This window comes from Lynx canadensis, chromosome D1 (genome assembly GCF_007474595.2).
Source record: "Lynx canadensis isolate LIC74 chromosome D1, mLynCan4.pri.v2, whole genome shotgun sequence".
NCBI classification, from domain to species: Eukaryota; Metazoa; Chordata; class Mammalia; order Carnivora; family Felidae; genus Lynx; species Lynx canadensis.
The window spans coordinates 30,812,244-30,837,392 of record NC_044312.2 but is presented as its reverse complement, the minus strand read 5'-3'; the positions used below and the strand labels follow the sequence as shown (position 1 = coordinate 30,837,392).

Below are 25,149 nucleotides of genomic sequence, written 5' to 3'. Positions count from 1 at the left end.
ATTCTTGCCATTTGCAACAACATGAATGGAGCTAAAGAGTATTATGCTAAGTGAAGTCAGTCAGTCCAAGAAAGACAAATACCATATGATTTCATGCATATGTGGAATTTAAGAAACAAAACATATGATCATAGGGGAAAAAAAGAGAGAAGCAAACCAAGAAACATACTCTTAACTATAGAGAACAAACTGATGGTTACCAGAAGGGATATGGGTAGGGGGATGGGTTAAATAGGTGATAGGGATTAAGGAGGGCACTTGTTATGATGAGCACTTGTAATGATCATAATTTATAACAGGGTTCTCCAAAAAGTCTCCATTTAAATATTACTTTAAATCTACTTTCATAAATTATAAACAGTTCTTTTTTAAATGTTTATTTATTCTGAGAGAGAGAGAATGCGAGCACGAGTGGGAAAGGGGCAGAATGAGAGGGGAGAGAGAGGATCCCAAGCAGGATCCACACTGTCAGCTCAGAGCCCGACATGGGGCTCGATCTCACAAACTGTGAGATCATGACCAGAGCAAAATCAAGAGTTGGACACTCAACCGACTGAGCCACTCAGGTAACCCATAAACAATTCTTAATTTACAAATCCACTAGTAATATAAGGAGCCTATTATTTATAAGCTACTTTGGTTAAGGAGAGATTTTTTATTATTCCAAAATCTAGTTAAATGTTTAATTAAATATCAAAAAATTTTTAAAAATTGTTGTAAAGGCTTAGAGGATAAAATAAAAACTAACTTTGGGGCACCTGTGGCTCAGTTGGTTAAGCATCTGACTTTGGCTCAGGTCATGATCTCGTGGTTCCTGAGTTCAAGCCCTGTGTCGGGCTCTGTGCTGACAGGTAAGAGCCTGGAACCTGCTTTAGATTCTGTGTCTCCCTCTCTCTCTGACCCTCCCCCCCACTCATACTCTGTCTCTCTCTCTCTCAAAAATAAATAAAACATTAAAAAATTAAAAAAAAAATAAAAATTAACTTCAACAGAACTAGAGATGATACTGAGGGGGATAGATTTTATTTATCAATGTAGTGACTAAAATATTTATAATGACTAAAATATTTATAAAGAGGAGCAACTTCAAGAAAGGAAAGAAAAATGCAGAAAAAAAAATATGCTCAAAGTATTTATCAGGAAAGGTTATAGAAACTTGAATAACATTCCTAGATCATATACTTCTAAAAAAGAATATAAAAAATATTCAGAGTTCCACATAATCTCAGCCTTTGATGTTCACAAGTCTACAAGTATGGTTATCCCCTAAATCACAGTTCAGGAGTTAGGTTGCCTGAATATTCATTTTATCATGATTCACATTCACAGCAGTACTACAAAGAAAATGCAACCCACAGAAACCTTCTGCATGTTTAGCTGAGGTACAGAGGACAGCAAAAGATAAAACTACATTTTTCTCCATTTCTCCTCTCCCACACCTTTGCTTTATAATCAGGAAAAAACCCTCAATGGAAATATCCAGACCCCTGGGAGCAGGATTCGGGGAACCAGCAAAAAGCACACAAGTCAAGACAATGTAGATCCAAGAGAGAACGTTGATTTGGTGATGAATCTTTACTGGTCACCTTTCTGCATTAGGAAAACAAGGTAGTATGTCTACTTGTGATACTCCCAGTTAGGGCAGCTCCTCCAGTTCTGCTCAAGACTCTGTCCCAGTCCTTTAGCTGATGCTGCTCTCAACACACAGATGAAGGGCCCAGGTGAAAGAGCTCAGGCCTCCAATCTAATCCATGACTCAACTGGAACACAACAGTCCACATGAACCACTCAATGCTCATTCAAGTTGTACATTAACTGTCATGCCTGAACATCAAGTCTGGGTATTACTCTTGAAGCAGGCTTCGAGAGATCAGCATCCTCATCACTTCATTGCTACCTGCAAGGACAGAAAGAATAAGGATTTAGTTGCAGCAAAGTCTGAGAGCTCCGTAAACCTCTAACTAGTGTGCTCCAAGCCTCACTCAGGATAGGAGTAGGTGTAAACTACAATTGTTGCTTTAACACTGAGAGGGATGGGATTATCACAGACTGCTTTCCAAAGCACAGAAAAATGTCAGGAAGTAAGAAATAAACGTACCCTTAAAAACACCTCTCTTGGGAGAGGGAAGATGACTGAGTAGGAAGATGCTGAGCTTACCTCCTCCCATGGACACACTAAGGCTGAAACTACATATAGTGCAACTGACTCTGAGACCCTGAACTCTAGCAGAACAGCTATTCCACACCTAAAGATATAAAGAAAACATCACATTGAGGAGGGTAGGAAGGGCAGAGATGGTCAGGAGCCAAAACACCCCAGTGTAGTGACCCATAAGCAGGAAGATATCACAGGTGTGGAGGTCCTTCCTGAGGAGTGAAAAGTTCAAGTCTCACATCAGGCACCTTCTGCCCTGGGGATCTTCACTGGAAAGATGAGGCCCCATATTGTCTGGCTTTGCAAATTAGTGGGGCTTAACTCCAGGAGAGCCAGGGAGCTACAGGAAACTGAAAGGGCCCACACACAATATCAGTCACTCGGAGCTCAGGACAGAGGTAGTTGTTTGAAAAGCTCCTGGGCCATACATGAGGGAGGCTTAATGACTAACGTTTGAGTGTGTGCCAGAGGGACAGGGATCTGTAGGAACTTTGGGAATGAAAGTGTTGGCAAGTGCATTTTTCTTGTACTCCTATAGGTTAGTTAGCTAGATGCTTGTAGGACCAAGATCTGACACTCTCCACCTACCTTGCCAGCACTCTTTGTCCCACCCTGGCATTCCTCCACAGACCTTCCCTGCTTAACACACTCAACCCAGCAGATAGATGTCCCTCCAAGCAGATACCACCCACCATATCCAGCAGGTCACCTTAGATCAGTACCCGCTCCTGCCCAAAGTGACTGCTGCCCACTAGCACCCCCAGATGACCCAGAGCTGGGCCTGGTAGCCAGCCACAGTGGGGGCTAACCCCACCCAGCAGCACAGATACAACAGTAGGACACATACATCCTATATAGGGGACAGCCCTGGAATGCTTGGTTCTAGTGGCCAGGGAGATGTCTTCTATCCAGGACATTACTTTCAGGACCAGGAGACACAGCTGGGCTATCTAATACACAAAAACAAAAATGAGAAGACAAGAATATGCTCCAAATGAAAGAACAAGGCAAAACCTCAGTCAAAGAACTGATAAATAGAACAGATAAATAAAACAGATAAGCAATCTACTTGATAAACTTTCAAAATAATAATCATAAAGATGCTCACGGCCTTGAGAGAAGACTGTTTGAACTTAGTGAGAACTTCAGCAAAGAGACATAAAATATAAAACAAAAAGTAGTTGAAGAGTACAGTAATTGAAATGAAAAATACACTAAAGGGAATTAACATCAGAAGATTCAGAATGGATCAGCAATTTGGAAGACAGGGTAGTGTGTAAAGTGCCCAAGATGAGCAGCAAAAAGAAAAAGAGTTAAAAAAATAGGTTAAGGGACCTCTGTGACAACATCAAGCATACTAACATTTGCATTATTGGGGTCCCAGAAGGAGAAGAGAAAGAGAAAGATGCAGAAAACTTATTTTAAGAAGTAATAGCTGAAAACTTCCGTACTCTGGGGAAGAAAACAGACATCTAGTTTCAGGAAGAAAAGGAAGCCCCAAACAAGATAAACCATGACATATAATATATATAATATAATATAATATAATATAATATAATATAATATAATATTAATATAATATAATTAAAATAGTAAAAATTACATATAAAGAGAAATCTTAAAAGCAGCCAGAGAAAAGCAAATAGTTATATAAAAGGGAAAGTACTCAGAAAGGTAAGAGCGGTTTTTCAGTAGAAACTTTGCTGCCAGAAGGGAATGGCATGATATATTCAAAGTGCTGAAAGGGAAAAAACCTAAAACCTTGAATAGTCTACTGGCAAGGCTTTCATTTAGAACTGAAGGAGAAATGAAGGATTTCCCAGACAAACAAAAGTTAATGGAGTTCATCATCACTAAACTGCCCTCATAAGAAGTGTTAAAGGAACTTCTTTAAGTTGAAAAAAAAAAAGACAACAACTAGAAGTAAGCAAATTATGAAAGGAAAAATTTCACCGGTGAAAGCAAACGTAATATAGGTAGTAAATCAATCACTTATAAAGCCAGTGTGAAGGTTAAAAGAAAAAAATAGTAAAATCACTTATATCTAAAAATTAGTTAAGGGACTCATAAAATAAGATGTAAAATATGATATCAAATACACAAAATGGGGGGGTACTAAAAATGTAGTGCTTTTATAATGTGTTTGAATATAAGCAAACATCACTTAAAATAGACTGCTATATACATACGGTGTTATACATGAACCTCATGGTAACCACATACCAAAAACCTGTAAGAGATGCACAAAAAATAAAGAGAAAGGAATCCAAGCATAACATTAAGGTAAGTCATCAATCACAAGGGAAGACAGAAAGAAAAGAAAAAAGAAACTGAACAAAAACAACCAGACAACAATTAACAAAATGGCAATAAGTACATAGCTATCAATATTACTGTTACTTTAAATATAAATGGACTAAATGCTCCAATCAAAAGACAAAAGGTGACTGAATGGATTCAAAAACAAGATCCATCTATAAACTGCCTATAAGAGACTTACTTCAGACCTAAAGACTCATACAGACTGAAAGTGAAGGGATGGAAAAAGATCTTCTATACTAATGAAAATTTTTTAAAAAGCTAGGGAAGCAATACTTATATCAGACAAAATAGGCTTTAAAATAAAGACTACAACAAAACATGAAAAAGGTAATTACATAATGATAACAGGATCAATCGAACAAGAGGATATAACAATTATAAATATTGACACACCCTACACAAGAGCACCTAAATATATAAGGCAAATACTAATGGACATAAAGAGAGAAATTAACAGTAATACAATAATAGTAAGAAAATTTAACACCCCACTTACATCAATGGATAGGTCATCCAGACAGAAAATCAATAAACAAATAATGGCTTTGAATGACGCCTTAGAACAGATAGGACTTGAGGATATCACAGATATATACAGAACATGCCATCCAAAAATGTGAGAACACAATATTCTGTTCACGTGCACATGGAAGGGCACATTCTCTGAGACAGATCACATGTGAAGCCACAAAACAAGTCTTAATAAATTTAAGAAGACTGAAATCATATTAAGCATCTTTTTCAACCACGATGGTATAAAACATGTGGAGGCTAAACAACATGCTATTAAACGACCAATGGGTCAATGAAGAAATCAAAAAGGAAATAAATAAAATAGCATGAGACAAATGAAAATGGAAAGCCAACATTGCAAAATCTTTGGGCCAGAACAAAAGCAGTTCTAACAGGCAAGTTTATACTGATATGGGCCCTCTTCAAGAAACAAATCTCAGGGTTGCCTGAGTGGCTCAGTTGATTAAGCATCTGGCCTTGGACTCAGGTCATGATATCGTGGTTTGTGAGTTTGAGCCCTGTGTCGGTTTCTGTGCTGACAGCTTGGAGCCTGGAGCCTGCTTCAAATTCCATGTGTGTGTGTGTGTGTGTGTGTGTGTGTGTGTGTGTGTGTGTGTGTGTGTCTGCCCTTCCCTTCCTCATGCTCTCTCTCTGTCTCTCCCTCTGTCTCAAAAATAAACATTAAAAATAAAAGAAACAAATCTCAAACACACAATCTAACTGTATACCTAAGGGAATTTGTAAAAAAGAATGAACAAACTCAAAGTTAGTAAAAGGAAAGGAATAACAAAGATCAGAGTAGAAATAAATGAAATAGAGACTAAAAAAACAACAGAAAAGATCAGTGAAACCAAGAGTTGGTTCTTTGGAAAGATATACAAAATTGATGAACGCCTAGCCAACTTTATTAAGAAAAAAAAAAAAAAGAAAAAAGAGAGAGAAGACTCAAATAAGTACAATCAGAAATAAAAGATAAGAAGTTACAACCAACACCCAGAAACATAAAGGATTTAAGACGCTACCACAAAAAATGATATGCGAACAAACGGGACAACCTGAAGAAAGAAACAGATAAATTCCTAGAAACATACAATTTTCCAAGACTGAATCAGGAAGAAATAGAAAATGTGAACAGGCTGGGGGCACCTGGGTGGCTCAGTCAGTTAAGTGTCTGACTCTTGATCTCAGCTCAGGTCTTTGTCTCAGGGATGTCAGTTCAAGCCTGGCTCTGGACTCTGTGCTGAGCATGGAGCCTAAAAAAAAATCTGAACAGACTGATTACTAGTAACAAAATTGAATTGGCAATCAAAAACCTCCCAACAAAGAAAAGTCGAGGACTGGACAGCTACAAACATTAAAGAAGAGTTAATACCTTTCCTTCTCAAACTATTTCAGTTGTCAAATTACTATGCTGTCCACCTGAAACTATTATAATATTGTATGGCCACTATGCCTCACATAAAGAAAATGCACCTACAAAAGCACAGAAAAAGCACCAAAGGAGATATTTTGGACTTACATATATAAAGAATCTAAAATACGAATTCTGAATGTTGACACATGAGTCATTTTTTTTTTTTTTACTTTTCCTATATTTTATGAGTTTTCAATAAATATACCAATTTCATTGGTAATCAGAAAAATAAATTTTAGGGATGCCTGGCTGGCTCAGTCAGTGGAACATGCAACTCTTGATCTCTGGGTTGTGAGTTTGAGCCCCATGTTGGGTGTAGAGATTACTTTAAAATCTTAAAACAAACAAACAAACAAACAAACAAAAACACTGAATTTTTTATTTTATTTTTTAATTTTTTAATGTTTATTTATTTTTGAGAGACACAGAGAGACAGAGAATGAGCAGGGGAGGAACAGAGAGAGAGGGCGACACAGAATCTGAAGCAGACTCTAGGCCCTGAGCTGTCAGCACAGAGCCTGACGCAGGGCTTGAACCCACGAACCGTGAGATCATGACCTGAGCCAAAGTCAGTTGCTTAACTGACTGAGCCACCCAGGCGCCCCAACACTGAATTTAAAAAAACAAACAAACAAAAACATTTTCCCTGAAAGGAGGGGTCAACTTTTTGCTTCATTTTTACAGTGGGTTTTAATGCAAAGAGAAATATGAACCCCCATGAAGAATGAGTAATCACACATCTTGAATAAAACCAAGCCAAAATTTCAGATTTATCCAGTAACAAAGTCCACAATGAAACAAAGTGATCAAGACCAGTGCCCCAAATTTTCTAGAAGTGGATGATGGCATGGCCTGAAATCTATGTATCTGGCCTTTCCCATTTCTTCTTACAAGGTTAAAAGGCAGAGTTGGAATAAAGGTGAAGTCTCACACACTCATAAAAGCTGGGTAAGGAAACAACCACAGGAGTAATCAGAAGAATTTGACCAAGAGTGACTGACCTCATCGATGTGCTTCAGGAATGGGGTTTGCAGAAGAAAGCGAACTCTAACTTTTACAAGCTGTGATTTGGTCATCACACCAGAGCAGTGGGTTCAGTTTCAGAGTGGTGTTCCCAGACACACAGTGACAGTCTCGTTTGAAAACTTGTTAGAGATGCAAATTTTTAGGCCTACCCAAGACCTACTGACTGAGAACTTCTGGGCACAGAGCCTAGCAATCTGTTTTCACAAGCCCTCTAGGTGATTCTGACACTTCTTCAGGTCTGAGAAGAATGCTTTGAAAATGGCAGAGAGACCAATGCCCACAAGCCTCTCCTCGGCCACCATGGAAGCAGCCCCACATCGCACCACTGAAAGTCACTTAGACAAACCTCTGCCCCATCTGGCTCTCCTACAGTGTAAGTACCCCTGGCTGTTTACACTAACTGGGACAGGAGTCACTGGTGTGGAGTGTGGAGATGGCCATGCCCTGAGCCATACTCCCAACAGCTTACACATTTCCCAGCCCAATGAACTCTGTGATTGCCAAGAAGATACCCATATGATTTAGTTTACTGAAAAATCCATTAGTCATATTATAGAGATATGAATTTATAGAGGTTCCTGGTGATCAAATTAGCTCACATTTGCTGTGTTAATTACTGTACCGAAGTTTGGGGATCCTTGAGGACCAAGTACTTTATGAGAGTAAAGAACAGTTACTACTGCAGTTTTCAAAATGCTTTCTCATGTATTATCTGAGTTTGAATGTTCTCTAAAGTTTGCAAAGAAAAAGAGTAGAAATGGAGTGATTTGACAGCTTATTTCTGGTGACAAAGCAGAGCCTCCTGACTCCCAGGATAGTGCTCTTGTATGGCATCAAAAAGCACTTCCAGAGTAGGGTCAGGAAAAAGAGGAAGGAGGAAGGCAAAAGACAGACAGGATCTGATGGTACCCTGAGAACCAGCCAGCACAGGGACAGACAGGCCAGGGAAAGTGGTGACCCTATAACCATTCTGGAGAATAACCTCTGGCAATTTTTACCTTCTAGGATTTGATGGACTCTGGAGTCCCGCACATACTGCTGAACAGCATAGTCCTTCAGGTAGCCATAGCCTCCATGCATCTGTAAAGCCTGGTTGCAGATCTGCAGGGAGATAGGGACTACACATCTCTGATTTTGGGAAGACTATGGAACAAGTGGCTTCTCCTTCCACCCCAGCCTCCTGTAAACTAATATGAGGAAGAACAACCTACAGATAACCAGCCAAGCTCAAAAAGGGGCTCTGTATTCTGTGTGATTGGACAACAACTACTGAACTTACCAGTTCCCACCAGGCAGGCAACTCAGAAAGCTCTGCTTTTCTTGCTTATTATCTGCAGGGGAGAGGCTGCCCACAAGCACTTTGGCTGGGATTATGTGAAGTCATGGTGTCATCTAGTGGCAATGCAGCCTCATGTGGAAATGGCTTAGCCCTTGACATTTAAACACAGCATAGTGCTAAATTTGAACAAGAGGCACTGGAAGGCTCTGAACCTTCTTCCAAAAGAAGTGTCTCATCTAGAACACAATCAAATGACAGTGCCACAGTGGAGTGTGCAATGGCACAGGGCAGATAAAAAGTCAGCTCCCAAGCAGACCTCTCATTTGTTCATTTATATCCGTAAGCCCCAAGGCGATCTCTGCAGCATCTGAGGAGTTAACTAATGGCTCTCAACATCCCTGGACCCAAAAACTGGTCCCTGTCCACCCAAGACAGCCAGAGGGCACCATCACGCACAGCAAAGCATTCATCTGTAGCGAAGAGCTTGGCCATGGAGCACAGGGCCACTGCATCTTCCCGCTCCTCCTGCAGAGCTACTGCTGCACTGCGGATTATCAGCCGCGAGGCCACCAGCCTTGTTGCCATATCAGCCAGTTTGAATTGCAGGTACTGCAGCAACAGGGGAGAAGAGAACCAGACAAGATAGACAGGCTTAGACCAGCACCTGATCTGGGGACCTCCATAAGCCTTCTCTGATGAGGTACCTTTTCTAAGTGACCCCAAGCTTCAAAGTCTTCTTCAGACTTTGCAGAGAAATGTATTTTCTACAGAGAAAATGTATCACCTTGTGAGTTCTAAGACCACTTCACTTGCCCTGCACTTCAATATTACCTCCTGAAAAAGATTACTGATAAAATTAGAACATAAGTTCTAAGATGGGGGCAAAATTCCAACGAGAAATCACAGCCTCACCCTCCTAGAGGATGTGGACCACAAAGCAGATCTCACACAGAGCTGAAAGCAAATGCAGGGGCATCTGGGAAATGACCTGGTTACTGGCCAGAGGCTCTCCAAACTGCTTCCGAACGTTGAGGTAGTCTCGAGTGAGGATGACCGAAGCATGAGCAGCTCCTAGAGAGCAGGAAGCTGGAAAGGAAGAGTGCCAACATTTCAAGTGAGTCAGCACAGTGCTGCCTGATGGAGCCCGCTACCTCCCTGCCCCATCCTGTTGTGTTCTCACCAACATTGATCCTCCCTCCATTCAGTCCTTTCATGGCAATGATGAAGCCCTGCCCTTCATCCCCAATTCTGTTGGCCATGGGGACTACACAGTCTTCAAAGATCACGGCACGGGTTGGCTGTGAGTTCCACCCCACCTGGCAAAAATCAGGGACTGTATGGCTGCCCAATAGGGCAGCATTTAGGGCACCGTTCTCTGTTGATGAAACCCTGTGAAGTACAGGTTCCATTATCCTGGGACTTAGACCTTGAGAACTTAAAATCAGAGAAAATACAAAAGTTCAGACTTAAACACTTGTCAATTGTCATAGATAGTTTTTTCAGTGAAACATTTTTTAACATATTATCTGGTTTCTAATGTCTACTTTACCAGACTAACCTATCCACAAACATTTCTCACAATTTCTTTGAGGATTGGGGCAGAACTGTCCTAATTTTTAGTCCCTCTACAAGTATATTCTTTTATTAAAAAAAAAAAGTTGGGGGGGGAGCGCCTGGGTGGCACACTTGGTTAAGTGTCCAACTTTGGCTCAGGTCATGATCTCACATTTCGTGAGTTTGAGCCCTATGTTGGATTCTCTGCTGTCAGCACAGAGCCCCTTTGGATCCTCTGTTCCCTCTCTCTCTGCCCCTCTCCTGCTTGTGTGTTCTCTCTCTCTCTCGCAAAAATAAATACACATTAAAAAAAAACAGACAATATAAGGATTATTTGATTTGTCCTTCTGTAAGGATAACAAGGATTATCAAGAATACAGTCACACTTCTCCTTTTAAAAGCTTAGTGTTACTTCTAAGATTGTTATCATTAGATGAGAGGAATAACACTCACTGTGCTGGCAATACCTGGTTGAGTGTTTGGCTGCAGAGAGATCTAATGACGTGCTGTCAGCAGCTCACATGAGCCAATTACACACATCTTTTCCTAACGTGGCATTCAGTGATAACAGGTTGGTGGCCTTACATATGAGTGTTTTGGTTTTTGTTTTTCTTGGAGAGCCAATTTACCAGGACATCCCTGAATATGTCAGCCATGAGCCCAGAGAGAATTCTAAATACCTAAGATGTAGTCCATGTTATGAAACTAGCTGTATTTATCTCTGAACAAATCACTTGATTTCTTTGGGGCCTCGGTTTTCCTTTATGTAAGAGAACTGGACTGGAAAGCCCACAGGGCCACTTTCTTCAAATAAAATCTTATTCAGAAGTCTCATATATAAATAGATAAAGGCCCTCACTACTTGATCCTCCTCATCTCTTCTTCGAGGTACTTCAAGGTTTCAAAGAACCCTAAGGCTCAATGAGGCAGATTTTGAAAAGCACAAGACTATGTAAAATTTCCCACTTCTCGTATAGCTCTGTAAACACTACTGCCTTTACATGACCATTTCTTTACATAAAAACACTCAATAGCTCCCTCTGTTGGCAAATAAACTTTATTCCTCAACCTTTCATTTAGGGTCTTGTACAATTTGGGCCCGTCCTTCTTTACCAGCCTTTTCTTCTGTTGGTCACCTATTGGTAGTCTCAACTCAAACTGGTCTGTGTACTGTGCCACTAGGTTTTTTTCAATCCATATTTTTCTTATTCTGCTCTCTCTATCAAAGTCTGGCTTAAATGAAACCTCCTGAGGCCTTCTAGGTCACTTGAGCCAACACTGAACTTCTCTTTTAGGCTCCCATAATCTCTACAAGTCTCAAACCTCCCAATATTGGCCTGTACAGGGGTTACCTGAGAACCTATCTCCCCAAATAAACACCTGAAAGCAAGACTGAAACAAAAATTATTATTTTAAAAATATTTCTAAAGAGCCCAAAACAAATACCTGCTACCTCTTCACTTCTAACCCCTTACTATAAAAACATCTACCTTCCTCCCCTATGCAGAGAATTCCTTTCCTAATCCTATCTGGGCCCCTGGGTAGCTTTAGCCAGTGAGAACAGATACCCCCTTTCCCTTTCTGAAGGCCCTGAACTGCTAGACCACTACCACTAGAGCCCATTCCTTCTGTCACTCTTGACTTCTGTTCTACATATTATCTTCATTCCCTCTTCTGAGAGTCCTCACTTCCAGCCCTCCTATGACAAAACTCATTCTCCTATGCAAAACCTTTTAACAATTAAATCCAAGATAAAGTCCTCATTACCTTCCCATAAAGTCAATGCAAAACTAGTAGTTTAAAGCTCTCAGCTATACAATGTGCTAAATATACCAAGTCACAGCCATACTTGCAGGAAAGATGGCATGGAACAGGGAGAAAGGCCGGCTGCTTGGGTCACCAGAACAGTCAGGTCAACCATGGGGATCAATGGGTGACTCTTCATCTCGGTCTACAAGGCCCTGCTTGCTGTCCAATTTCATCCTACACCTACACCATTCTCTTCTTTGCTCACTTCTCTAGGACCATACTGAACATTTTTTCCATTTCCCAAATAGGCCATCTGTCTATTTGTTGTCTCTGCCCAGAATTCTTCCTATGGTTGTTCCTTCTAATATACTTGGGATCTCATCTCAAAAGTCATGACCTCTCAGAGTTCAGGTCTATTGTAGAAGCTCCCAAACTCTCCTCAATCAGTATCCTATCAACCTGTTTTATCTCCTCTGTAGCAGAGAACACTTCCAGAAGGCACCTTGCTTTTTCACCTGTCTGTGACTTGTCTCTGCTTGCTGGAAAGTTAATTCCATGGAGGCAGAGCTTGTCTTTGTTCACTGCTCCATCCCTACTGTTTAGAAGAATGCTTGGCACACAGTGGGCACTCACCAGCTGTCAAATGCATAAAGAGATGTCCTTCCAGATTTCCCTTACGTTGAAACATATACAAAGCAAAACTAATAATTAAAAAAAAGACAACAAAAAAAGAAAATGTATACACTTAAAAAGTGAGAGAAAATAGAAAATGAAAGGAGGAAAAGATATACTTTTTGTTTCTGGAACTTATTTATAACTTTTCTCTAGGCACTAACCTTGATAGCTTTGGTATTCTGTCAACAGAATACTGAGGTAGATACTACCCTTGTGTGTTGAAACAATTATCACTACCTTTATAAGCACAGACAACCTGAATCATCATAACTCAATCCTGTAAAATTATGTGCCAGACTATGTAAGTTGATCTATGTCATATGGCCCAAAGCAGACATTCCTAGAATTAAGATATCCTATAGCTGTATATCTTCACATACATTATACACATAAGACAGCATATGTCTTATAATTTCAGACAAGGCTAGGAGTGACTTTTGTATCCTCCCCATCCCAGGAGCCAGCATCAGGCTTTGTACATGGCAGGAATCTAGTAAAAATCTATTATCCTATAAAGATAAGGGCACTAAAACTTCTAACTCTTTGGCAGTTTATAAAATATCAGGAAGGCTCATGAAGGGAAATATGGAAACCCTAGGAGCTATGAACGGAGAAGTACATTTAGGGGTCATTTCATTACCTAAATTCTCCTCCAAAGTCATAACTGTAACAGTACATATTGGAGGCAGATGACAATTCTGGTCACCTGCCTTAACAAATCTGAATGGTCTCATCTTACCACCAGCTACAGTTACGTAACCATAGTTTTACTGTTCATGGCCTGACTAGGGGATTTCTTAATCCTAGAAATGTCTTTCCAAACCACCTGTGGAAACACCCTTCTTCTTAAATTATTGAAATACCCATAATCATCTCCAATGAGTTTTATTTTATTTTTATTTAAAGAAGAAAAGTGGCTGATATGCTTTTCATTCCTGAGACTTCTAGTCACCAACAGATCTTCTGTAAGTATTTTTTCCTGGGATAAAAGTGTGCACTAAAATAAGTTGGATAAAAAACACAGGTCAGGGGCGCCTGGGTGGCGCAGTCGGTTAAGCGTCCGACTTCAGCCAGGTCACGATCTCGCGGTCCGTGAGTTCGAGCCCCGCGTCGGGCTCTGGGCTGATGGCTCAGAGCCTGGAGCCTGTTTCCGATTCTGTGTCTCCCTCTCTCTCTGCCCCTCCCCCGTTCATGCTCTGTCTCTCTCTGTCCCAAAAATAAATAAACGTTGAAAAAAAAAAAAATTAAAAAAAAAAAAAAAACAAAAAACACAGGTCAGGGGCTATAGCTGAGTGGCTCAGTTAAGCGTCCAACTCTTGATTTTGGCTCAGATCATGATTTCATGGTTCGTGAGTTCGAGCCCTGCACTGGGTTCTGTGCTAACAGTATGGAGCCTGCTTGAGATTCTCTCTCTACCTCTCTCTCTGCCCCTCCCCTGGCTCGCACTCTTCCTCTCTCTCTCTCTCTCAAAAATAAGTAAAATTAAAAAAAATGAAATAAAAAAAACACAAGTCAAAAGTGGAGGTGAGGCAGACAATAGAGAACTCCCTCACACTAAAATGACAGGTGGCTTATGGAACTTACTGACAAACTCCACCATTTTTGCCAGTGGCATAGTATTTCTGTAGACATGCCCTATTTTATTTCACCTGCTCCTGTTGAAACTGTAATAGGAGCAACTGCCTCCAATGCAAGTTAGCAAGTATGTGAACCTATTCAAACAGAATAAATAGAACAGAGGTAGGTCTGGCAGGTAACAGATTCTTGAATTGCTTGAACTTGAATTGATTCATGTCCATTAGCCACTCACCTTTTTTTCCTTCTTGCCAAAGCTGAGGCCAGGTGTTCCCTTCTCAACAACTATACATGAGATGCCTTTGGGGCCTGGTCCTCCTGTTCGGCACATGACTACATAGATATCTGATTCACCTCCACCACTGATAAAGGCCTGGTGGTTGGAGAGGGGGTGCACAAGGATCAGGAAACACATGCATTCCTGCAGCCTAACAACTGGGAAAACATAGGGATTCTCCCAACAGTAGGTTGCTAAGAGGTATATGATGGCACAGAGAAATGAAGAAGGGGTAAAAAGAACCTGTGCTGACTGGGGAATCAGGGATCTAGCTGATGAGACTATAAAAAGGATAAACAAAAATGAGCAAAATTATCTGGACTCAGATCAGAAGAAAGGGAAAGCGGGGCATCTGGGTGGCTCAGTTGGTTAAGCGTTTGACTCTTGATTTCGGTTCAGGCCATGATCTCAAGGTCATTGACATGGAGCCTTGTGTTGGGCTCTGCACTGAGTGTGGAGTGTGCTTGGGAGTCTCTCTCCTTCTGCCCCTCCCCCACTTGCGCTCTCTCCCCCTCTCTCAAAATAAATAAATAAACTTGAAAAAGAGATAGAAAGTGAAGGTAAATAAAGGGAAATAGGTCAGAGGTTCTCTACCCAACATGTAAAAATCCCAGGAAATATTAACTCGCAGAGAGCAAGGATCTAGGTAATATCAGCAGGAAGATGGGAACAATTCTGTAAGGTGGGTATGCTGGTACCTTGGAGCCATTGAGGATGTAATGATCTCCTTGTTGTTTCGCTGAGGTTAAAAGGGATGCAGCATCACTGCCACTTCCTAAGGCAGGGATCAAAAGGAAGCAGAGAGGGTAGGAGACAAAGTCAGTGAAGTTAAGGGAGACCCAGCACAGCTCCATTTCCAAGGAAATCTTTCCTTATAACAAACAGCTCAGTGTTTCCTACTTTGAAACTCAAACAGCCAAAGGAACTCTCTGTATTTGGTGAAAACGGTGGACAGCAATCAGATTATTTTCCTACAAGGAAGTTCTAGTCGACAGCCTGGAGAGACTCTGGCCTAGAGGCCTCTGAGTCTTGTGACATCAGGCCACAGGAATGGATGAACTTCATGGTAAATAAGGGTTATATGCTTTGCCTGGGCAGCATCTCCTGATTCATCTTGCTGGCAGTGTGGCAAACCCACCTGGTTCAGTGAGGCAGTAGGAAGCAAATTTCTCCATGGTACAGAGCGGTGGGCAATATTTGTACCTCTGTTCCTCATTTCCAAAAGTATCGATCATCCAGACACACATGCTGACAGGTACACCAAGAAGAAAAGACCAAAAGGAAAAAAAAAAGAAGAAGAAGAAGAAGAAGAAGAAGAAGAAACAACAATGACAGAGTTAATATGGAGAAAAAAACATCTGAAGGGGGAAGGTCTGGGGAAGGAGAACACAGGTAGCAAAGCAGAATGAAGCAGAAGAGAGAGTGGGAAGAGAAAAGCTGCCACTGAGGAAATTCAACTTTAAAGGAAAGGCCTAGGTTAAAACATATTCCCGGAACACGCAGTTCCCACAGATAATCAGGGTCAAGGTATTTCTCACTTGGATGTTCATGCTACTTCTATTTAGGTTCAATAAGGTCCCTAAAAATCAAAGAGTTATATAGGTACTTTTGTAAATTCCTGGAGGCTTTGTCTTTGGGTTGAGGAAGAGGGGATCAGGGCCCTAAGCACTGTCCTAGAGAAGTCTATTTGGTTCCAGCTCAATCTAGGATTTGAGAGAAAGCTGACAGACCTCATTCTCCAAGCAACATACAACATGACAGATTCCAGTCCAAGAGGCAATAGCAGGCCTAGTGTGAACTTTTACAGTTAGGTTCCTCAACGGAAGTCAACCTTCAAAGATGAACTTTTCTCTCTTTATCTGAAATTTCGCAGTCAATTGGTATGAGCACTTTGTTGTGCTCACCAAGCTTTGGCACTCACTTGTGGATGCTTATATAGGCTGTGGTGCTTGTACAGCCTGTAGCCAAGGCTTCAAAGATGACAGAGGTATCGAGCCGTGACAGTCCAGACCCACCTACATCTGTTCGTACGTAGACCCCCCCAAAGCCTAGCTGAGCAGCCTTCCGCATAGCATCCACTGGGAACAGCTCCTACAAAAAAACCAGGGTCATCAATAAGTGATTCACAGATGGACTTTTCTTTAAATGGCACAATGGGGGATTAAGATGTTTGCATTTGGGAGACTGTAGTATTCCCTTAAGATAACAGGCTATTTGTTACCTATAACAGTTAAAACGCATTCTGGAAGTACTGGTTTTCTAGTGTTAAAGTTTCTTTTTATTATCAGAATTGCCTTGGTTTTAAGAGTGTCCAAATCTTTGTATAATTTAAAAAACAAAAAAACAAAAAAACAAACTGGTCTTAGGCACCTGGGTGGCTCAGCTGGTTAAGCAACCTGAGTTAGGCTCAGGTCATGAACTCATGATGGGGAGATGGAGCTCCATATTAGCTGACAGGAAAGAGCCTGCTTGGGATTCTCTCTCTCCCTCTCTCTGTGCCCCTCCCCGACTTGCACACACTCTCTCAAAATAAATAAACATTTTAAATAATTAATTAGTTAAAAAAAAAACAAAACAACCAACAGGTCTCTACAAGATGATGAGGATGTTTCTAGGAAAGGAATCACGCCATTACCAGTACTCTAATCTGCAGTAAGAATTGTGCATGGAGAATAAACACTGAAAAGTTAGGACTACAAGGAGATCTTGGTCACCACATGAGGCATTTTTGGAACATCTAGCCATAAGGAGAACTCCCACCTTCTGGTCCCACTCTGCCATATGTGGAGCCATCTCCTGGGCAGCAAAGTCAAAGGCCACTTTCTGAAATTCCTTCTGCTCTTCATTTAGTCCCATGGAAGCTGTGGGCAAGATTGTATACACTCAGTTCCAGGACAGGGGTCAGGGAAGGATACTGCCAAGAGCAAGAACCACAAAGCTGGGACAGTTGACCTAATACAGCATTTCTCTTACATAATAAGGTAAGTCAGGAACCCCAATCAACTTCAGTTATCCCATTGTAAAATGAGGGGGCTGCACTATATACTGAGTAAATTTCCTCATCTGTAGAATGAGGAAAGTATACATAATGAGTATATATGTAATATATGATACGTAAAATACAATACAAATCATAATTGTCTTAATCACTTTTCACTTATGCAATGAAACAAAGAAATATTTGTTAATCACTCCCATTAATTTGATATTCTAATATGTGGAATGATACATTAAAGGACAATTTCCTTTAATTGTACTGATTAAGAGATACTTTCTTTTAAAGGTGAAAAAGTACCTCATTGGTTGAAGTTACACAACTAGCTGATGGAAGTACTCCAACATATTTATTTGTTATTTAATATTAACCTATTTAATATTTAATCTATTTGTTGCCAGAACAATTCCTTACCTGCCTTGGTATCAGCAAGGGTAATTTTGTTTACCAAATTCTAAATGCTAGAACAGGGCAGCAACTTATGAAGGAGTTTTAGGACATGGAGAAGAAAACAGTATTCTATACTAGTGTATATTATAGATCTGGGTGTAATCTAAGGGATTCATCACCTATTCTACAATGAAGAAGTGTCATTTATTCGAAAGGTTTTTGTTTTGTTTTGTTTTTGTTTTTGTTTTTTTCAGAAGAAAAAAATGTGGTTAGGTACTTGACAGAATCACAAAGTGGCTGGGTATCTATCCCTAGTCAGCCTAGGCCCCTATCACTCTCTGTTCTTCACATCCAAATTATTTGGTACTTAAAAACATTCAGGTCTGTCAATTCTCATAGTTTCCCATTTGCAATAATAATTATTTTCCCCGCAGGAATTTCAATAGTAAAAGGTTTTAGGTGTTACATCATAAAATTTATGTGAGCAAATCTTGTGTCACATAAGGAAGGAGCATTCCTTCATCTAACACAACCAGCACCAGGCTTTTTACATTCTTACTACCTTTATGACCCTTAAATGACCTATGATTAAAACAAAATAAAATGAAACAAAGTCAAGAGTTTCTGCACCTCTCTCTATATTCACTCCTTATCAGGAAGCAGGGATCGTAACAGAATCTACCTCAGAGTTGTGAGGATAATGGTAAAACCCTTAGTTACTGTTTTCACAAGTAAACGTATTAAATGTATCAAGAAGTCGATAATATCAACTACGTTTAAGGAGATTTGAACAATTAACAAACAGCATCAGCAGCAAAGATTAAGCTGTAACTACAAAGTATTTTCCTATCTTAATATATCTTTAGAGGGCCCCTGTGAAGTAGGCAGGAGGAAAGACAGGGCTTAAGCAGAAGGCCTGGAGCACAAATTCGGACGCCTGGCTTCCCGACCACGGAGGGGATGGGGTGGAAGAGTAATGGACGAGGGCCAGGGGCGCAACAGATGGAAACAGCAAAGAGTGAGGGCGGCCAAGGGAAGCCAGCCAGGTGGACGGGATGGGGTGACCCGCCAGCGAAGAAAGCCGACTTGGGAGAGGGCAGGTGGGCCTTGGGGTGATGACCCCGGTGACGGCCCACGACAAGCCAGGGGTGACAATGCGCTCTACGGGCGCTCAGACCACTGCATTCCCTCCCCGCACACCGGGGGAGAGACTTACGATCGATGCAGGAGATCAAGCTCCGGCGGCCGCTCTGGGCGGGGACCTGCAGACCACCACGCAGGCAGATGAGCGGCCTTCCCAGCCTCCAGCAGCCTCTGCGCAACATAGTAGCCCCTGGTCCACACAGAGCTCTGCAAGCGGGTTACGTTCGCTACTGCAGGAGCCAGGCCCGCAGTGCACCCTGGGAGCTGTAGTGCATCCAGCTACCCTCACAGGCCAGATTCAGGGAGGCCTGCTCCAGAGGCAGGACTACAATTCCCAGAGACGCCGGGGTCTCGGCGCAACAGAGCCGGGTCTTGATGCGCCGCACTGGGACGCTGTGACCAGGTGCTGGAGCCTGGGGTGGTTGGTTGGGGTTGTGTAGGCTGTGCCTTTGGGTCAGTGTAGCGGGAGAATGGTGAATAAATGGGACAAGAATCAGATTACGAACCGAGGAGACGTTAGCGGCAGGTTATGCAAGATGGAATAGATAACTGGGGGAAGGATTGACGGGCCCAAGTCCAGGTCCGCAAAAGACCCTCGGGACTGAAACTCCGCTTCCTCTCATTGTCTGCATCTTGCTTTGCACAGGTTTCTGGGGGCAGATTCAGAGTTGCCTCTTGTACTCTTGGTTGATTCCAGAATCCTCTGCACTTCAGCCCTCGCAGGGGAACCATGCCGAGACCCCGGAAGAGGCTGGCTGGGTCTGCCGAGCCTGCTGGGCCAGGTGAGCTGCACCTAGGCTGCAAAAAGGCGGCCCTAGTTTCTCTAGGACCTGTTTCGTACTGCTCACTTTCAACTCCCTGTCTGTCGGGAGAATCCTTTTGTGGATTTTCTGTTACGTTATTCCTAATTGACTTCCATCTTCTTTATTCTTCCCACCAAGCTTATACCCAGAGCTTCTTGTTTGTTCATTAAAGCAATAGTAGATAAGGGGTGGCTTGTACTAAGGTCAATAACATACAGTTCTGCTGGGTGCCTCAGTTCGTTGAATGTCAGACAGTGGCTCAGGTCATGATCTCACAGTTTGTGAGCTTGAGCCCCACATAGGGCTTGCTGCTGTCAGCGCAGAGCCTGCTTCAGATCTTCTGTTCCCCTCTCTCTCTGTCCCTCCCCGCTCTCTCTCAAAAATAAATAAAACATTAAAATTAAAAAAAAAAAAAAGCCTAGTTCTGCTGTCATGGAAAATGCAAACAGACATGAGTGAAAAGGTCTAGGAAACTAGATGGCTAAGGGTGTGAGGGCAGTAAGGACTGCCAGAAACGGAAGTGGAACTTGAATCTAGCCTTAAAGAACGGGAAGTCTTTCCTCAGGCAGAGAAAATGCAATGACATTTTTATATTCACAAGAATGAATGGCATTCTAAGTAGATGAAGTGCAGAAACAAAGCAATTAAAGTACTTTTGGGAATGGCAGAAGTTCCAGATTGACTACAATACATTGTGTTATTTAACAACACATAATGGTATTTGCAGTGTGCTTACCTCCAAAGGGACCACCTGATCAACTAGGCTAGGGAGGTTCTGAGTATTAGACACCCATAAATGATACTTAATGAGGGCTGATGTAGGAGAGGTGGGACTAAATTCAGAGGCAGTGTGGTACAGTCATTAAGGGTGGATCCAGATAGACCAGGGGACAGTTCCTGATTATATTGTTTACTAAGTGTGTAATCTGGGACACATTTAGCAGATGAACAGAATATCTCATTATACAGATTAACTGAGTTACTGTTAGGGTAACAAATAGAGCTCAGGGTCCGTCATAGAGTATGGATTTAACAACTCATATTAAGCTATTGAGTGCCTAATATGTTCCAGAAACATTTTCTCTAATTCTCTTAGGATAAAGTCATCTTTGCCAAGTCTACAAAGTACAGAATGAGCTGTTTTATCCAGCTTCTTCTGGCACCTTCAAGGAGCTGAAAGGAAGCAGGCCACAAAGCACAGTGAGCAAGCAAAAAAGAACTATGAGATGATAATTATAATAATAGCTTATATTTATTGAGCATTTATTATAATGCCAGGCATTGTCTAAACCCATTGTTAGCACTATTGTTCTTAATCTCTAAAACAAGTTTGTGGAGTAGGTGTTTGGTTTCCTCATTGGAGAGAAATAGCCTCAGCAAGGGCACAGAAGAGAGTGAGGTAAAGAAAGAAAATTACTTAACACAAGTCAGAACTCTGCTAGGACTGTCAATCCTAACCCACAACCATCTAAGGTATTCTTATCCCACTGAATGGATAATCCAGAAGATACCCTGTGAAGATGGGCATTCCTGTCCCATTTTTATAGATAAACTGAAGTTCAGCAGTTCAGTTGCTACTGCTAGTAATCGACAGATCCAGGATTTGAATCCAGGTCTGACTCCAAAGCATGTGGTTTCCCCACAATGCAACATTACTTCTCAGCCAGCATGACCAGTTTCTGCTGTTTGTTTCTATTGCAGACAATAAGGGACCAGCAGGAAAACGTACCAAGACTAAGAACCCAGTGGGGGCATCAGCTCAAGTGGTTAACTCCAGCCCTCAGAAGACTTCAGCCTCTAAAACCTGTGGGAAGAATCTAAGTAGTTACTGGCTGATGAAGTCAGAGGCAGAAAGCCGATTAGAGAAAGGTGTAGATGTGAAGGTGAGACCAGGTACCTGTCTTTAATCCCTTCAAGCTGTTTTTTTAGGTAAGAAATAAATATGGGACACCACAGAGTCCACCAGCTTCTCTGAAGGGTAGAGTTAAGGGAAAGATAATAAGGAAATAAGGAATAAAATCAGCAAGGTTTATTACCAGCAACATAATAAATATTTTAGGTTTTCAGGTCTTCTCATTGCTGTTGCAGTTCTGCTGCTGTTGCAAGAAAGTGGCTATGGACGACATGTAAATAAATGGTGTGGGTGTGTTTTAATAAAACCATTTACAAAATCAGGCCTAAAACCTATAGTTTGCCACACCCTGACCTGGGCAACATTTCAATCTTATGTTGCCTTACTCTTGCCACCTGCCATAATCCTACATATTTCTCTGCCAACAGCTAGTATTTATTCAGTGAATTAATATAAACCAATTTTAATAATAGCTTGGAGAAAAATATTATAGAAGAAATATATAGTACCTTAATGAGTAAAATACAAATAACCAACACATTATCATCTGGATTATCCATTCAACTGATCTTCTTAATTAACAAGGATAACAAGTTAATACAAGGCTTACTTACATGTGCCCAACAGAAGTGGCTTTGCGGAACTACTTCCCAGTAAACTACATACTCCCACTATAGCAAGTAGCACCCTCACAGTGTAGGGTAGTAGAAGAAACTATCTACTTCCATATTATTTCCAGTTGGCGTCAAGATTGTTTAATGAATGGGTTCATTTCCTGTTGCCTAGTTCAGCATCGAGGATCTTAAAGCACAGCCCAAACAGACAGCATGCTGGGATGGTGTTCGCAACTACCAGGTAAGAGGGTAAAAGCAGGGCCTGAGACCCAGGCGTTGGGTAAACACCTGCCTCCTTCCATAACTTATTCAGTAGCAAAATCTCTTGGCCAACGGCCCTGATAATAAAATAGAAAATGTATTCAAAAATACCTTAATTACTCTGCATGCAGTTTGCAAATGGTCTGGATACAAGTCTGGGTGTTTCGGTAAAGGCAAGCTGCAGAAAAGAAAACCTCATCTAAGGAAAGCAGACTTGATTTCCACTAACAGCTAGTGTTTTCCAGTGGGTGAGGAGGAAGGTAGTTGTTTATTCTCCCCTGGGACAGGCCCGGAACTTCCTTCGAGCCATGAAGCTGGAGCAAGAAGCTTTCTTCTACCATAGCAACTGCAAAGAGCCAGGCATCGCAGGACTTGTGAAGGTCAGTTGTGTAGGCATTGGTCTTAATCCCTCTCCCTTCAGGGAAACTTACTCATGTAGATATAAAGGAACAAAGCTTAAATCAGTTAACAAAAAAGAAGTACCCTCCTCCCCATCCCTGATGTCACCACTCAGGCCTCTTCAGTATGAGAAGGACTATAACAAGGCCTTCATTTCAGGTCCCGCTGGTACAGACTTCTCATTTCTGTGCCTTGGTCTTTCACTCAAAAACAGGCCTGATGATAGCTCTTCCAGATCAGAAGTTACTAGGATAAAATTATGAACTGCAGGTGGAAAGACAGTGGCATCAATAATAACCTTTAGAACATTACTTTTAAGATTTTATCAAAATAAGATTGATTCCTATGCTTGCCTGTATATTATTTCCAGATATATGAGCCTTCATTGGCTCTACAGCACAGCCAAAGAGGTTAGAATGTGCAGGGTCAGAAGTGAAAGTCAGACTAGAATTAAAAATTGGCCCTGGAGGGGCGCTTGGGTAGCTTAGTCAGTTAAACATCCGACTTTGGCTCAGGTCATGATCTCACGGTTGGTTCATGAGTTTGAGCCCCACATCGGGCTCTGTGCTGACAGGTCAGAGCCTAGAGCCTGCTTCGGATTCTGTGCCTCCCTCTCACTCTGCCCCTCCCTATTCATGCTGTCAAAAATAAATAAACGTTAAAAAAATTTTTTTTAAAAATGGCCATGGAGCTGACTGTACAGGCAAATGATTGGAGACTTGGTTTTGTTTTCAGATTGTGAAGGAGGCTTACCCAGACCACACACAGTTTGAGAAAAACAATCCCCATTATGACCCATCCAGCAAGGAAGACAACCCCAAATGGTCCATGGTAAAGATTACTATTTTTCCTATTTCATGAAAGGAAAAGAATGGACAAAGAGAGGGAGGAAGAAGGTGTGGGGTGTCTTTAGGTCAAGGTATAGAGTCCAGTTCTTACTCAGATGAGGTTACCCTGGCTTTGGGAATAGGAACAGAACACTGGTAGCCCTACCTATAAGAACCTCCCATAAGAAGCTAAAGCACACAGTGGACAGAATCTACCTGCACGTGTCTTTCTGTCCCATACACTTTCTGTCACATAGGTGGATGTACAATTTGTTCGGATGATGAAGCGTTTCATCACCCTGGCTGAGCTCAAAACCCATCACCAAGCTCACAAAGCCACTGGAGGCCCCTTAAAAAATATGGCTCTCTTCAGTCGCCAGAGGCTCTCAATTCAGCCCCTGACCCAAGGTAAGAGTGGGCCCTTTCTTTTATATTACTCACATACTAGAATGACTACGTGAACTCACATTTATTACTGATTAAGCTTGGGCACAGTATTTAACCTCTTTGAGCCTGTCTACTCACCTATAATATCCACGAAGGAGGAAATAGGTCTGGAGTTACTCATTACTATGTGCCCAGCAGTGCTTGGCACATAGTAAAACATTCCATAGTTTTTGAATGAATGACAACCTACCTCAGTAACAATATGAAATGTCTGACACAACCTCCCTGTTTAAGAGACACACCTCCTAATTCTTTGCTTTCTTTTCCCCCTTTTTTTGGTAGAGGAGTTCGATTTTATTTTGAGCCTGGAGGAAAAGGAACCAAGTTAACTGGGACCCTGTTGCTGGAATAGGCAAGACATTGTTCCAAAGAATTCAAGCTTTTGTAAGACAGAAGGAGGTGTGAGAAGGCTTTCTTGTTATGTTGACCTGGGGTTGTGTACGTAGGTGATTTTCATGTACCTTTTTCAATAAAACATTAATATCAAAGTTGGGAAGCTTTTCTTTTAAAGTAGCACTAGGTGTGGTAGACTACTCCACTGCAGATCTTCTGCCCATCAGTAAGGTGCAGGGTTACCCTCTACCATCTTCCTTTACTGTAGCAAATTCCAGGGTGCACAGGGTTCTGTCTATTACCCCTACTGAAATGAACTTTTGTCTTTCTACACCAGCCTTCCTCAGGTGCCCCTGAAGTCATCTGGGTCCCATAGGGCTTTAAACCACCAGCAACATCAGCACAGGTTGCCAGGTGAGAATACAGCTGGGATTCCTTTCTCAGCATATGCTTATCTAAAATGGGTGTGAATAAAACATCAGTGTTCGCCAGGGGCCACAGCCACAGAGAGGGCAGGTGTCATGTTGGATCAGGGTGGGTGTCTGT

The 25,149-nt window shown here is 41.6% G+C and overlaps 2 protein-coding genes across 5 annotated transcripts; one reads left to right on the top strand and one right to left on the bottom strand.

Annotated features, from left to right (window-relative positions):
* Positions 1-1,119: 1,119 nt before the first annotated feature.
* On the bottom strand, positions 1,120-19,484 carry ACAD8 (acyl-CoA dehydrogenase family member 8). Its single transcript, XM_030330875.1, has 11 exons — positions 19,141-19,484; positions 17,300-17,400; positions 16,461-16,630; positions 15,678-15,787; positions 15,238-15,314; positions 14,498-14,635; positions 9,890-10,025; positions 9,698-9,795; positions 9,166-9,318; positions 8,429-8,531; positions 1,120-1,897 (listed from the first exon to the last, which is right to left on the bottom strand). The coding sequence occupies exons 1-11, from the start codon at positions 19,247-19,249 to the stop codon at positions 1,845-1,847; spliced, it is 1,248 nt and encodes a 415-aa protein (XP_030186735.1). The 5' UTR covers positions 19,250-19,484; the 3' UTR covers positions 1,120-1,844.
* Positions 19,414-24,758, top strand: THYN1 (thymocyte nuclear protein 1). 4 transcript variants are annotated; one of them, XM_030330879.2, is made up of 8 exons: positions 19,414-19,470; positions 19,714-19,849; positions 21,572-21,753; positions 22,509-22,577; positions 22,885-22,977; positions 23,732-23,827; positions 24,081-24,231; positions 24,553-24,758. In XM_030330879.2, exons 2-8 carry the CDS (start codon positions 19,798-19,800, stop codon positions 24,597-24,599), a joined length of 690 nt encoding a protein of 229 aa, XP_030186739.1. In that variant the 5' UTR covers positions 19,414-19,470; positions 19,714-19,797; the 3' UTR covers positions 24,600-24,758. The 4 variants fall into 4 exon arrangements, with proteins under 4 accessions (XP_030186739.1, XP_030186738.1, XP_030186740.1 ...); XM_030330878.1 differs by having other exon boundaries at positions 22,843-22,977; XM_030330880.1 differs by lacking the exons at positions 19,414-19,470; positions 21,572-21,753 and adding an exon at positions 19,484-19,593 and having other exon boundaries at positions 22,843-22,977.
* The last annotated feature ends 391 nt before the right edge of the window (positions 24,759-25,149 follow it).

Excerpts from the sequence above, each read along its gene's own strand:
- ACAD8 (XM_030330875.1), bottom strand. The coding sequence starts at position 19,249 with ATGTTGCGCAGAGGCTGCTGGAGGCTGGGAAGGCCGCTCATCTGCCTG. Across the intron at positions 17,401-19,140 it reads CTTGATCTCCTGCATCGATC|CTTCCATGGGACTAAATGAA; the intron begins GTAAGTCTCTCC and ends TCTTGCCCACAG. Across the intron at positions 9,319-9,697 it reads AGCCTCTGGCCAGTAACCAG|TACCTGCAATTCAAACTGGC; the intron begins GTCATTTCCCAG and ends CTGTTGCTGCAG.
- THYN1 (XM_030330878.1), top strand. The coding sequence starts at position 19,798 with ATGCCGAGACCCCGGAAGAGGCTGGCTGGGTCTGCCGAGCCTGCTGGG. Across the intron at positions 22,578-22,842 it reads ATGGTGTTCGCAACTACCAG|TGGGTGAGGAGGAAGGTAGT; the intron begins GTAAGAGGGTAA and ends AGTGTTTTCCAG. Across the intron at positions 23,828-24,080 it reads ACAACCCCAAATGGTCCATG|GTGGATGTACAATTTGTTCG; the intron begins GTAAAGATTACT and ends TCTGTCACATAG.